Source organism: Cajanus cajan, chromosome 1 (genome assembly GCF_000230855.2).
Source record: "Cajanus cajan strain Asha chromosome 1, NIPB_CcT2T_4, whole genome shotgun sequence".
Taxonomy (NCBI): domain Eukaryota; kingdom Viridiplantae; phylum Streptophyta; class Magnoliopsida; order Fabales; family Fabaceae; genus Cajanus; species Cajanus cajan.
In genome coordinates, this window is record NC_138517.1 from 15,879,574 (window position 1) to 15,890,741 (window position 11,168).

Here is an 11,168-nt window from a genome sequence, read left to right on the forward strand (position 1 = left end):
ATGGATGCAACATTAATCTTGTTGGCTATGGTAATGATTATTTCAACAGATTAATAATTTACAAAAACAAATCCTTAATTATTTATTTATAATATAATAATCCAAATACACAATTAAACTAATATAACTCGTGATGAAATTCATTGATATTCTTATAACTTCTAAATTAAATATACCATGTTGTACCCAAATATAAAAATAAAAAATAATAATAAAAAAAAAAGCTACATCCTATACGTATCTTCGTATTACTTTTTTCCCATTAAAACTCTCAATGTTTAGTTGTCTCTTTTTACTGGTTATATTGTTAACAAGAAAAATACTGAAATCTGGTAATCTGCCATTTTATTAAAGTTTTTTTTAATAATTATAAAATGACAAAGACAATTAAAATTCTTAAATTTTTGAACATGTGATGATAAAATTATAAAATAACAATAGCAACTTTCGTGTTTCGAAGATTACAAAGACAATTAAAAATTTAATTATTTCATTTTGGAAGTCCCATTTTGAAAGAACAAAACGTAAAATGCTTATTAAAGAGTCTAGGAAAATACTCCTACTTTGTTAAAGAGTTTAGCTCATTGGTAATGAAAAAAAATGAGTTAAGCTCAACAGGTATATGCGTGAATACTGAACAGTTGTTAGAGTTAATCACCTATATACTATCCGTGTAAAAAAATTTTACACTGGCCGTCAATCAGATCTTTTAATAATATCATGTTAATTACTTATTTAATGAAATAAAAATAAAATAAAATAATTTAAAAGATCTGATTAGTTACCAATGTAATTTTTTTTTACATAATAGTATATTGGTAATTAACTCTAGTTGTTAATCCCTCTATACCGAATTCAATCTTTATATATAAAAAATAATAAAGAAAAAACTTCATCAACTAAATATTCATAAACGGACTTTCCTAAGAACTCCACCACCATTATACATATTACATAATACAATGTAATCAATAAACTTGTGATGACACCTCAACTTGAACCACTAAAGCCATTCATTATTTTATTCTTTCTTTTTGTTGTATTTCTATTCTTTTGTTTGCAACACATTATATCTCAAATTGCCTGTGCCCTTGCACTTTCCGGTTACTTACAACATCAACTCTATCATACATAACATAAAAATTGATTGACATCTTCCTTAGTGTGTTACTTTAATTATAATTCTTGAACTACAAGAAAGAATGATACTACAAAGGTAGTGGCAACCTGAAGGTAGCATTCTCCCTGCTGAATATATCTTCAAAGTGATCATGTAATTATACCATTTCAAATCTCAGTTCGGCAGCGCATTCTTCCAAGTAGATTTCAAAAACTACAGCAAAAACGGATAATCAATCATGAAATTTGAAAGGCTTACGCAAGCAAAGCTCTTCAATGATCCCTTCTTCAATTGGTTGCTTTATAGGAGAAACCTTGATTTCATACAGCTTTGGCCACAGTTTTCCAGTCACTGCAAGCAAAATATTTGTTAAACTTAAAATGGAAAAGGGGAAACCGAGTTACAGTTATTGATCATTATTGGGGAATTCCTAGACGAAAAGGATCAAAATATTTGGCCAACTAACATAATTAAAAATATAAAACGTTAAATTATATACATACATACATACATACATACATACATACATACATACATACATACATACATACATACATACATACATATATATATATGAGTTAATCACCTATACACTGTCAGTGTAAAGTTTTTTTACACTAACAACCAATTATATCTTTTAATTGTGCCATGTCACTGTTAAAAGTAAATGTATTTATAGTGACATAGCACAACTGAAAGATATAATTAATTGCCAGTGTAAAAAAAATTTACACTGACAGTGTATAGGTGATTAACTCTCTCTCTATATATATATATATGATGAAAATATTATTATAAAAACTAATAAAACATAACATAAGAACATATTTATAGAATTATGATGGAAAATTAACCTACTCAAAAACAAAAACAAAAAAAAAATGTGTCAAGGTAAATGCTTTAAAATGAATATTTATGCCATGTTTTAAAAAGAAAAGTTGTAACAATTTTTAAACTCTAGTTTATAAATTAAATTGAATCACTTCAGCGGTAGATGAAAATTATCAACAATTTTTTATTTACATACATCAAGTGTATAAGTATATTTAAAAATTATTTAAGATTATAAGTAGGAAAGATTACGACACAATAATGAAGATCTAACTTGTACGTCTACTCGAACACTATCCCAACTACTAATTATATGACCAATATTTATCTAACGTAAGATAAATATCTAATTAAATTCTTAAATTGTATTTTTAGCCATTAAAATATGAATTTAGTAATGTTATACATATAAATTGCTAGATTTAGTAACGTTATTTATTTGATTTAGTATTACGACCAACATTTATTTGATTAAGTACTTTATTAATGACTAATTGCTAAAGTAAAATGTAAACCTAAATAAATTTTTAAAATGTATTTTTTTCACATTTTTGAAGTATATATTAGAGAAGATAGAGACAAAAAATAATAATAAATACAATGTTTATGCAAGAGAGGGAGACTTTAAGTACTTAAGATAGATAAAAATAAAAAATAAAAATAAAAAAAAAAGTAATAAATTTGATAAACAGTGATAATGAAATAACTAGTTACTTAGAAAATCTAAGGTTTCAGAAGTAAAATTTAACATGTAGAAGAGAGAGAGAGAGACAGAGAGAGAGAGAGAGAGAGAAAAAACAAAAACTAAATAAAAAATAAATAGTGGGAGAGAATGATTTAGAAGTAGTTATAACTTGTAAAAATAAAACAGTTGTTAAAAGTATACACCCAAAAAATATATCTCATTTATTAAATATATAGATATTATAGATTCTTGAAATTAGTATTCTTATTGATAATATTTTTAACATTTTCAAGTAAAACATATAGTGATTGTTTGAATTTTAGATGGGAAAGAATGAAAAGTGTTAGCAATACACGCTAATATTCTTTTCAAAACATTCTCTGTTATTGACAAACTTATTGGTAGTCACAAAATCATTAGTGACATCCATTAGAGAATAAGACCCATATGAATTTCGTGACTATGAATAAATTTCCAAAAGTAGAAAACGTTGGATTTAAAAGAATATATTAATAACATTTCTCTCTTAATTTACAAAACCATGGTTTGGAACTTTTTCAATTGAAATTCAGACACACTATCACTTCCATTTCGATACCTATTATCATATGTCATGCCTAATAGTATTAGTTAAAAAATTAAAAGGAAAAAGTCACGAATGGGTGGAATGGAAATAATATGGTTGAATAACAAATTTCATTGACGATTTAATAAATTATAAGACCGGATCTTACCAAATATCCGTTTCTGCTCAGCATCCCATGCTATTCCATTCAAAACATCAATACCCTAAAATATTAAAACACATTAAGTTCAACAACAACTTCTAATGACTATTTGATCTTGAAACGGGAAATAGAGAACATGATTCACACTCACAGTTTAAAGCAACTAGTTTTTATACTGTTCTTAAATTATAGCTGCTCCGTAAAAATGCAACATATATATACACTGAATAAGAATACAAAAAATCTTATCTCTTGATATCAAAAGGTTCAGGCTCCTTACATTATTCCCAGCTTCTATAAGTTCTTTCCTGCATATGATAGATTAGATGTAACTTTAAGCAACAAATGGACAAAGATACATATTACTAGAGTAAACCCGATTTGCTCCTCAAAAAATTATTAATCAATGTGGCCCTCGAATGATAACCTTTTAGCATCAAAATAATCAAAAGTTACCATTTACTAGCACCAAATAGATGCAATGAATGAAAATCATCGAAGACCAATTTGATCTCTTCTAATCTTTGAGAACCAACTTGGGATTTACTTCACTTATCATATCATTAACAGACGCATTATCACTAATTAATTAGTTTTCCTATTGAGAAGGAAAAAGAAGTCGCACCTTAAATTTGGTAGGAGAATCCATCCAATAACACTGCCATCATTGGGGGAGATTCTTACAATGCAGTCAGTCTACACAAAGAAATATCAACCTTAAACAAAATCAAGCCTAATAGAGAATCTTGGGCTATAGACACTATGCATAAATGGGTGAAATAAGAATTTTAGGGAAAAAAGACATTGTCTCCAACTAAAATTATAATTGATCACACAAAGACATACCATAAAAACATTTGCCCAAACTTCACCATTTATATATTCCAATTCATTGAGATTGTGAACTTGATGACCCTTATAGTAGACAACTTGTTTTGATATAGCTAAAGCAAAGAGGGTAATGTAAGTTCCATGAAAATGCAAAGCATACACCAAGTATTATCAACTTTGAAAGCTGGACACAAAAAGGTTTGGGAAAAGGGCTTTGCACATAAATTGTGAAAAGAATATAACTTCATTGGACAGGCAAACCTTTAAAGGTTTGAGGATCAATTTGATATAATCTTGAACTGCCATCACTTCCAAACAAGACTTTTCCATCAGTTGCCAAACCCCAACCATCTTTCATATCATGATTAAATTCCCCTATCTACAAAAAAAATGTAAAAGTAAACTGTTTGAGATCTGGCTAGCTATGTTAACAGGCACTTTGGGGCATTAACCCCACATCATTGCCAGCATCTCAGGAAATATTATTAAACAGCAAAAACAAGATTTATATCTGCAAAACTATTCCATGTAAACAACACCATGTGGACCAACTCTAGTATAACAAACTGTTTAGATTACAGCCAACCAGCTTGTATGAACGTACATTATCTACCTCAGATAATTTTTAATCAGTTATATCAGCTGAAATCACTTATATTACCATGCAATCTTTAACTTCTAGCATCAATGTTTAAAAAATTTCAAATTATAGCTGCCAAGAAGCAAATTAGTTTAGATATTTATAAAATTGAAAATGAAAATTGAAATGACTAGTAACTATACAGTATAAACTTTGAAGAGAATTATTTATATAATAATACAGAATAGGAAAAAAAGATTGTGAATCTCCTATAGTTTGATTATGCTTTCATTTTCCTTCAGAGTCTCGTTGAATCAAAACAGTAGGAATTACTCAAAGCAGACAAAGACAAAAGATTACACGATGGAGAAGGTAAAGCAACAAACTTTGCTTAAATTTTTATCGTATATGAAACCAGCATTCTGCAACCAAGTTACTTGGATCAGCCTACAAAAGGTGCAATGGTTAAATGTATTAGAATAAACTCAAACATCAAATGCCAGAGTGAAAATAACTTGATGAATAATGTATCAACCACAAATATTTCAGCCAAAAAGAATAAATTATATTTATATATGGGTATAATTAAAGTAAACATCCCCTACAACATCCAGAAGCAATGAGAAAAAATTGAAACACTGCAGAAATGAGAAAACCACGTAGTCACTATGCAGTTTTCATGTCTACCTCAAAATACATGGTCTTTTAGACTTTTAGAAGTATTGCTGATTACTTTCAAAGTCAATAGAAACTAAAAGATAACATGAAAGTCACTTATTCATTATTATCATACAAATCAACATGAAAGCAATGCACAGACATTCTCTTTTACTTCTGAAGGACCTAGTAGTGCTAATGAGAATGCTATCAGCTTTCAACATTTAGTAGCAAGCAATAAGAAACAGTATCATTCGGTCCTTAATTTCAACACAGTTCAATATGTGGCTCAAAAAGGGTCCCAATTCCCATGTGGATTAAAGAAATTGAACAGTACATCTATTCCATGCTTTTATTGATGCAATAGAAGATATATTTAGAAGAAAAAAGGAAATCTCAAAAGATTAATAAAAACAAAGTCCTGTCTTTCTAAAGGAAACAGTAATAGAAGATTATATTCACCAAGAAAAAAATTCTTAAAGTATGATGACGTTTTTCCCTCTCTTCCATTTCCTAAATCATTGGCAACAGCCAACAACCATTGTTTTAAGTTTAGTATTCTGCTTAAAAATTAATGTAAAATGCAACATAATTTTCCTTTCATACCTATCATTGAGGAGAGTTAAACCTTCCCCAAATAAAGAATTATCCATCTTAAGCACATCCTCAACCTGCATGTAGCACAAATTATAAATACACGAAATTTGCGACAACTTTCATAGCGTCCAACAGGACCAACACTCAATGAGACATAATGAGCATGCTACATCGAAATGAATAATAATGTATATATTTCTATCCTAATTGATACGTCAAAGATCCTTTCTTCATCAGAAAGGCATGTATCTATTACCACCACAATTTTGTTTATTATGTCACAGGCACACTACTCTGAAGCCAAAGCATGCATATCTATGCATTACTTTCATTAATCCCTCTTACCTGTTCCCTCTAGTAATGTACCTTATCAACATAACATAATTATTGTGTACATCCAATCAAACAGGCAAAGTTACTAGAGTATATGTCTATCCTTCTTTCTATAAGTTACAAACAAGTGAAATATTTCCTGAAACTCACATCCATCTAAATTGTACCCACATTCATAAATTTTGCAGGTGCAGCAATAGTAGATGCCCTGGGGACAAGCATGAATAATGTGAAAAATGTAACTAAAAAGGAATTCCGTGTTGCCTTCTACAAACACATAAAAGCACCTTCATAATAAGAAAAACTACTAAATAAAACCTTGTATAATTTTTCCTTTATTCAAAGAAGGATTCATAGTTAAAATTAGGCATCATTTCAGTGAAGGAAACATTGTGTCCAAAAAAAGAATGGAAAATTGAGCAAAAATCCAGTAATTTAATCCAGAAAGAACACTAAGAATATCCATTGTTGAAATTATTGTTATTTACATGAACAAGCCAACTGCAGAACCAAGAATAACAGCATAGCCTGTTTTCCGTCAGTTGTTATTCATAAAAATGTATAGTAATTGGAAATCTAAATGAACCAAGTATTAGACAAGTACATGGAATGGAAGAGTTTAAGAAACGGGTCTATCTGTACCTTCCCAGTACGAAGAGCAACTTTACGGACAGATGACTGAAACAACAAATAATCAAAACGTTAAATGCAATATTTCACATTGGAAAATAATAGCTGTACGTCTAGGAAAACAAGGATTAGAATGTAATTAGAAAATAAATCTAATCATGACTTATATAAATTTTACAATAAATAAAACATGAAAACACTGGTCTTATCCAATAGATGAGAACTGTACTGTACTGGTCTTATTCCAAACAGCTTATTCCAATGAAAACTCACAGAAATGCAGGGCAAAAAGAGATGAGCCACAGTTTCCAAAGCAAAACAGCACATTATACACATAATGGAAGACCACTGTTAGGGAGGTGGATAGGGTGTGGAAGGTTTATTCTAGGAGGAATAAGGAACACGGGGTATTATTATTATCATTATTATGATTATTTAGACCGTTTACGTAATTGGTTAATATAATTAGTTATGGCTAATAATTAGATATATAATAGGGTGTCTAGAGAAGGAGGGGGCATTATTTAGAAAATTACATGACAGCTATAATCACTATTCATTCAATATTAATTTAATAAAAGAAGTTTTCTAGCATTGTTTCCATTCACTTCTACTACTATTATCTGAGTTCTAATTATGAGAATTGAGAACACAACCACCACAGAGAGGTATGTGCTTCAGTAGCAAGTCATTAGCGTTAATCCTGTTACAACAGTCCAAACAAAGGATTTGACCAAAAGGGAGCTATGGATTTCCAGAAGTGTTTATAAATGAGAAACATCAAATATGTTTCTAATAGGAGAATGAGTCCTAATTCTAAAATCAGAATCTGACGAAAGATTAGCAAATAACAAAAGCAAAAAGATGCTCTAGTTCACTAACCTCTCTAACATGCACAAGGGAAGGTCAGATGTTCAATGTATACCAACACTATACATTCCCAACCAAATACTATGATCATTACAGGGTGTGCCAGGGCACAAGTCTCCTATCATTGTAGGCTATGGGGAGGATCATATATGCAAAGCCTTGTCCTAACAGCAAGAAGTTTATTTCTTCTGTGGAAACCCATGACCACCAATGTCACAAGGTAGCAAACTATAGCAGTATACCAAGATCAATCCTCAAGTAAATTTTATAACAATTTTTTGAACAAAAAAAATGAACAAAGTGGGGTAAATGATGGCAGGTGACTAATTTACAATTCAAGAATACATAAAATTCCTCATCCCACTCCAAGTGTGAATTGTGAACAGGGAAAATGAAATAAAAAGCATCAAGAAAAACCGAGAGAAAGAAGAAGGAAATGGAGGAAAAGATGAGTAATATTACCTGCCCATAAAGACCCGTTGACTCAAATAAGGTGTCATTTCTATAATAAACAAGGCCCTGAAATAAAAACAAGAGACATAGTCATTTTTCTTTTCCATAAGTGACAAATCAGATAATACCCAAATCAACATCTTGCATTTCATTAATAGAACAGTTCTCACATTAACTAATAATTTCACAAAATCTCTCCTTGGCATAAAGCCAATATTCACAATTACCAAGAACACTATGTGCTACTTATGCTAGAGCGTCAAAGAAAGTTCTTGCAACTAACATAGTAACATTAAATTTAGTATTTTTTAAATATCATTTCTTATCTTTGTTTTGTGCAGAAGCCAACAGCTTCTTTCAAATTCAACTGGAAATCCACTAGAGTTACAAGTAGCCCTTTAAGGAACTTATGTTAAGAAATCCATTCAAGAGTCCTTGTAAAAACAATTTCTTTTTTGTGACCCTTATTCATAGAACAAATACATGATTTTCACAATAAGATACTTAGCCCGGTCTTCATTGTTTTCCATCAAATTTACAACTTTTCTCAACTAAAATACCTAGACATCTCACTGTTCACTCCCCAAATAAGCTACCTGCCTAAGAAATGACAGATTGAAGATAAAATACAAAAGAAAAAATATTGGGCCACAGTTTCTTATATATCCTTCTCACATTTAACTGAGAATCAGGCTAACACCTCACCTCATTTGATCAAAAAAAAATTTGTGCGAAATAAAAGAGAGGCTGATAGCGTTTCAAGTTTTGACTAACTTATCATCAACCATCAAGCACATGGCAGTAGCACATAATCAAAATTATCTGTCCACACTCTGGCACCTCTCACTGACTATTCCAAAAGAATAAAAAAAAACAAAAAAAATAATAAACACCCAAAAATGATAAATGAATAAACAAAATTAAATACATGAAAAATAATATACACATTTCCAACCATAAAAAACAGTAACCGAAAAACAGATCTTTCTTGAACCCCATAAAAAAAAATAGTGTAACCGAAAACATGTTATATGCACAAATATGAGATGACCATAACAAGAGAGAGAGAGAGAGAGAGAGAGAGTTAATACACAATGGATGATGTATACAAAATGCTGACATGACAGTTTTTATAAGTGTTTCCAAAACATCTCACTGTAACTTCTACTAAAATCTTACAATTTATTATTTTAAACATCCTTGGGGCATTTGTCAAGAGCACTCATATACAATATGGTCCTAATGCGTTGCTTTAGTCATCAAAAGTGGGCATCTATATAAATTAGTTTAATTAGAATATAGTTAGAATACACCATAATTTTTATCCTGTCATCCAATCATAGATTGTCAAGTATGATAAAATTGTTAACCTTTGTAACTATCACTTCAAAAGTGTATCTAGAGCAAGTTAGCAAGCTTCTTTGCGTTTCTTGATATCACAAGAAAGAGAAGTGCTAGAAACACACTACTCTTAACACATTCTCTTATTAGTTAAAATTCATTGAAAGCCACAAAATCAAGAGATATTAAATAGGATGTGGAACCCACCAAATTATGTTTTCCAATAAATTTCAACCGATTAGAGTGAGTGTGCTCAAAGAAGTAAATAGTGTGTTCCAAGAATTTCTTTTACGATAAATTGCAAACAAATGCAGCTACAGCTGTGCCACAAACACCCCCAAAAACCTTAACTTGGCCAAAATCACAGTTGCCAATAAGAACTTGGGGAGAACCAGACCACAAAGCCAGCTGTTGTAGTTGAAGAACCCAAGGCCTAGTAAACCTCACACTAGAATCCCATATTTCAAACATAGGACTCAAGTCCAATACCTTGCAATTCAATCCTAACAGTGGCAGACTGTTTCTTAAAACCTTGATCTACAGTAATTTCTAATTGATCACAGTCCCGCAATTTCTACACAATGAGTGCCTCAAAATTAAACTAATTAGTATAAACTATCAAGAGTTCATCACTCAAAGCACTAATTTACATAGACAAAATCTCCCAGGGACTAAAGCTACACAAGTAATCACTTTCACGAATCAAATTGCACATTAACACAAACAACTAAAAAAAACAGGAGTTAACCTGGGTGAAGGCTCGTGGATCGTGAGGGAACACGTTAACTACGGTGGCCGTATCATAGGAAACCAAAACCGCGCGATGGAACGCGTGCAACTTGCTCGACGAAAGGACCAAGACGAGGATGACGGAGACGACGAGGGAAGCGGAGAGAAGCACGGAAGCCGTGGCGTAGGAGCGAGGCTTACGCCGCGGAGGAGCCGCGGCGGCCATGGGAGGGTTCTGCGACTCACGCAGTCTCTTCTTCAGCGATTTGGTTCCCATGGAAGCAATGGCCTTTCATGGAAGAGAGAGAGATAGAGGCGCACGATAGCACGTGGTGATCGTAAAGGTCAGCGATGGTGCTAATATGCGCCGGCAGTTTGTGTGATTTTTTTGGGCTCGGTTACAGAAGAACGCGCGACAGTGACAAGAGTTAATCGGGTGAATCGGAGTGTGGGCACCATATATGTTATACCCGGGACATATAACGTACGGATTTTTTTTTTTCCCTATGTTAATTAATATTTAACTTACAAATATATTTTTGACCAAAAAACTTACAAATACTAGCAGGAAAAAAATATTTTATGTCTACATTATATTAAAAAATAAATAAATAAAATAAAATAAAAAGTTACTCATAAAAAAGTAGTTATTAAAAATTAAATAAAAGATAAAATAGTTCATGTAAAAATAAAAATTAAAAATAGTTATTAAAAGTATCTTATTTATATATTAGTATAGATATTCTATTTTATTATTTTTTTAATTAATTAGAGGTGGCAAAA

General features: G+C 30.9%; 1 protein-coding gene across 1 annotated transcript; it reads right to left on the reverse strand.

Annotated features, from left to right (window-relative positions):
- Window positions 1-995: 995 nt before the first annotated feature.
- Window positions 996-10,831, reverse strand: LOC109804572 (glutaminyl-peptide cyclotransferase). Its single transcript, XM_020366426.3, has 11 exons — window positions 10,405-10,831; window positions 8,325-8,381; window positions 7,005-7,040; window positions 6,039-6,103; window positions 5,162-5,222; window positions 4,457-4,574; window positions 4,211-4,308; window positions 3,990-4,060; window positions 3,645-3,672; window positions 3,371-3,425; window positions 996-1,471 (listed from the first exon to the last, which is right to left on the reverse strand). The coding sequence occupies exons 1-11, from the start codon at window positions 10,660-10,662 to the stop codon at window positions 1,353-1,355; spliced, it is 966 nt and encodes a 321-aa protein (XP_020222015.1). The 5' UTR covers window positions 10,663-10,831; the 3' UTR covers window positions 996-1,352.
- Between the last annotated feature and the right edge of the window lie 337 nt (window positions 10,832-11,168).

Bases quoted from the DNA above. Each gene is read 5' to 3' on its own strand.
- LOC109804572 (XM_020366426.3), bottom strand. From the start codon at position 10,662: ATGGGAACCAAATCGCTGAAGAAGAGACTGCGTGAGTCGCAGAACCCT. The intron at 3,673-3,989 runs GTGCGACTTCTT...TATCATATGCAG, and splicing joins ATTCTCCTACCAAATTTAAG to GAAAGAACTTATAGAAGCTG. The intron at 1,472-3,370 runs GTAAGATCCGGT...TTTTGCTTGCAG, and splicing joins TGAGCAGAAACGGATATTTG to TGACTGGAAAACTGTGGCCA.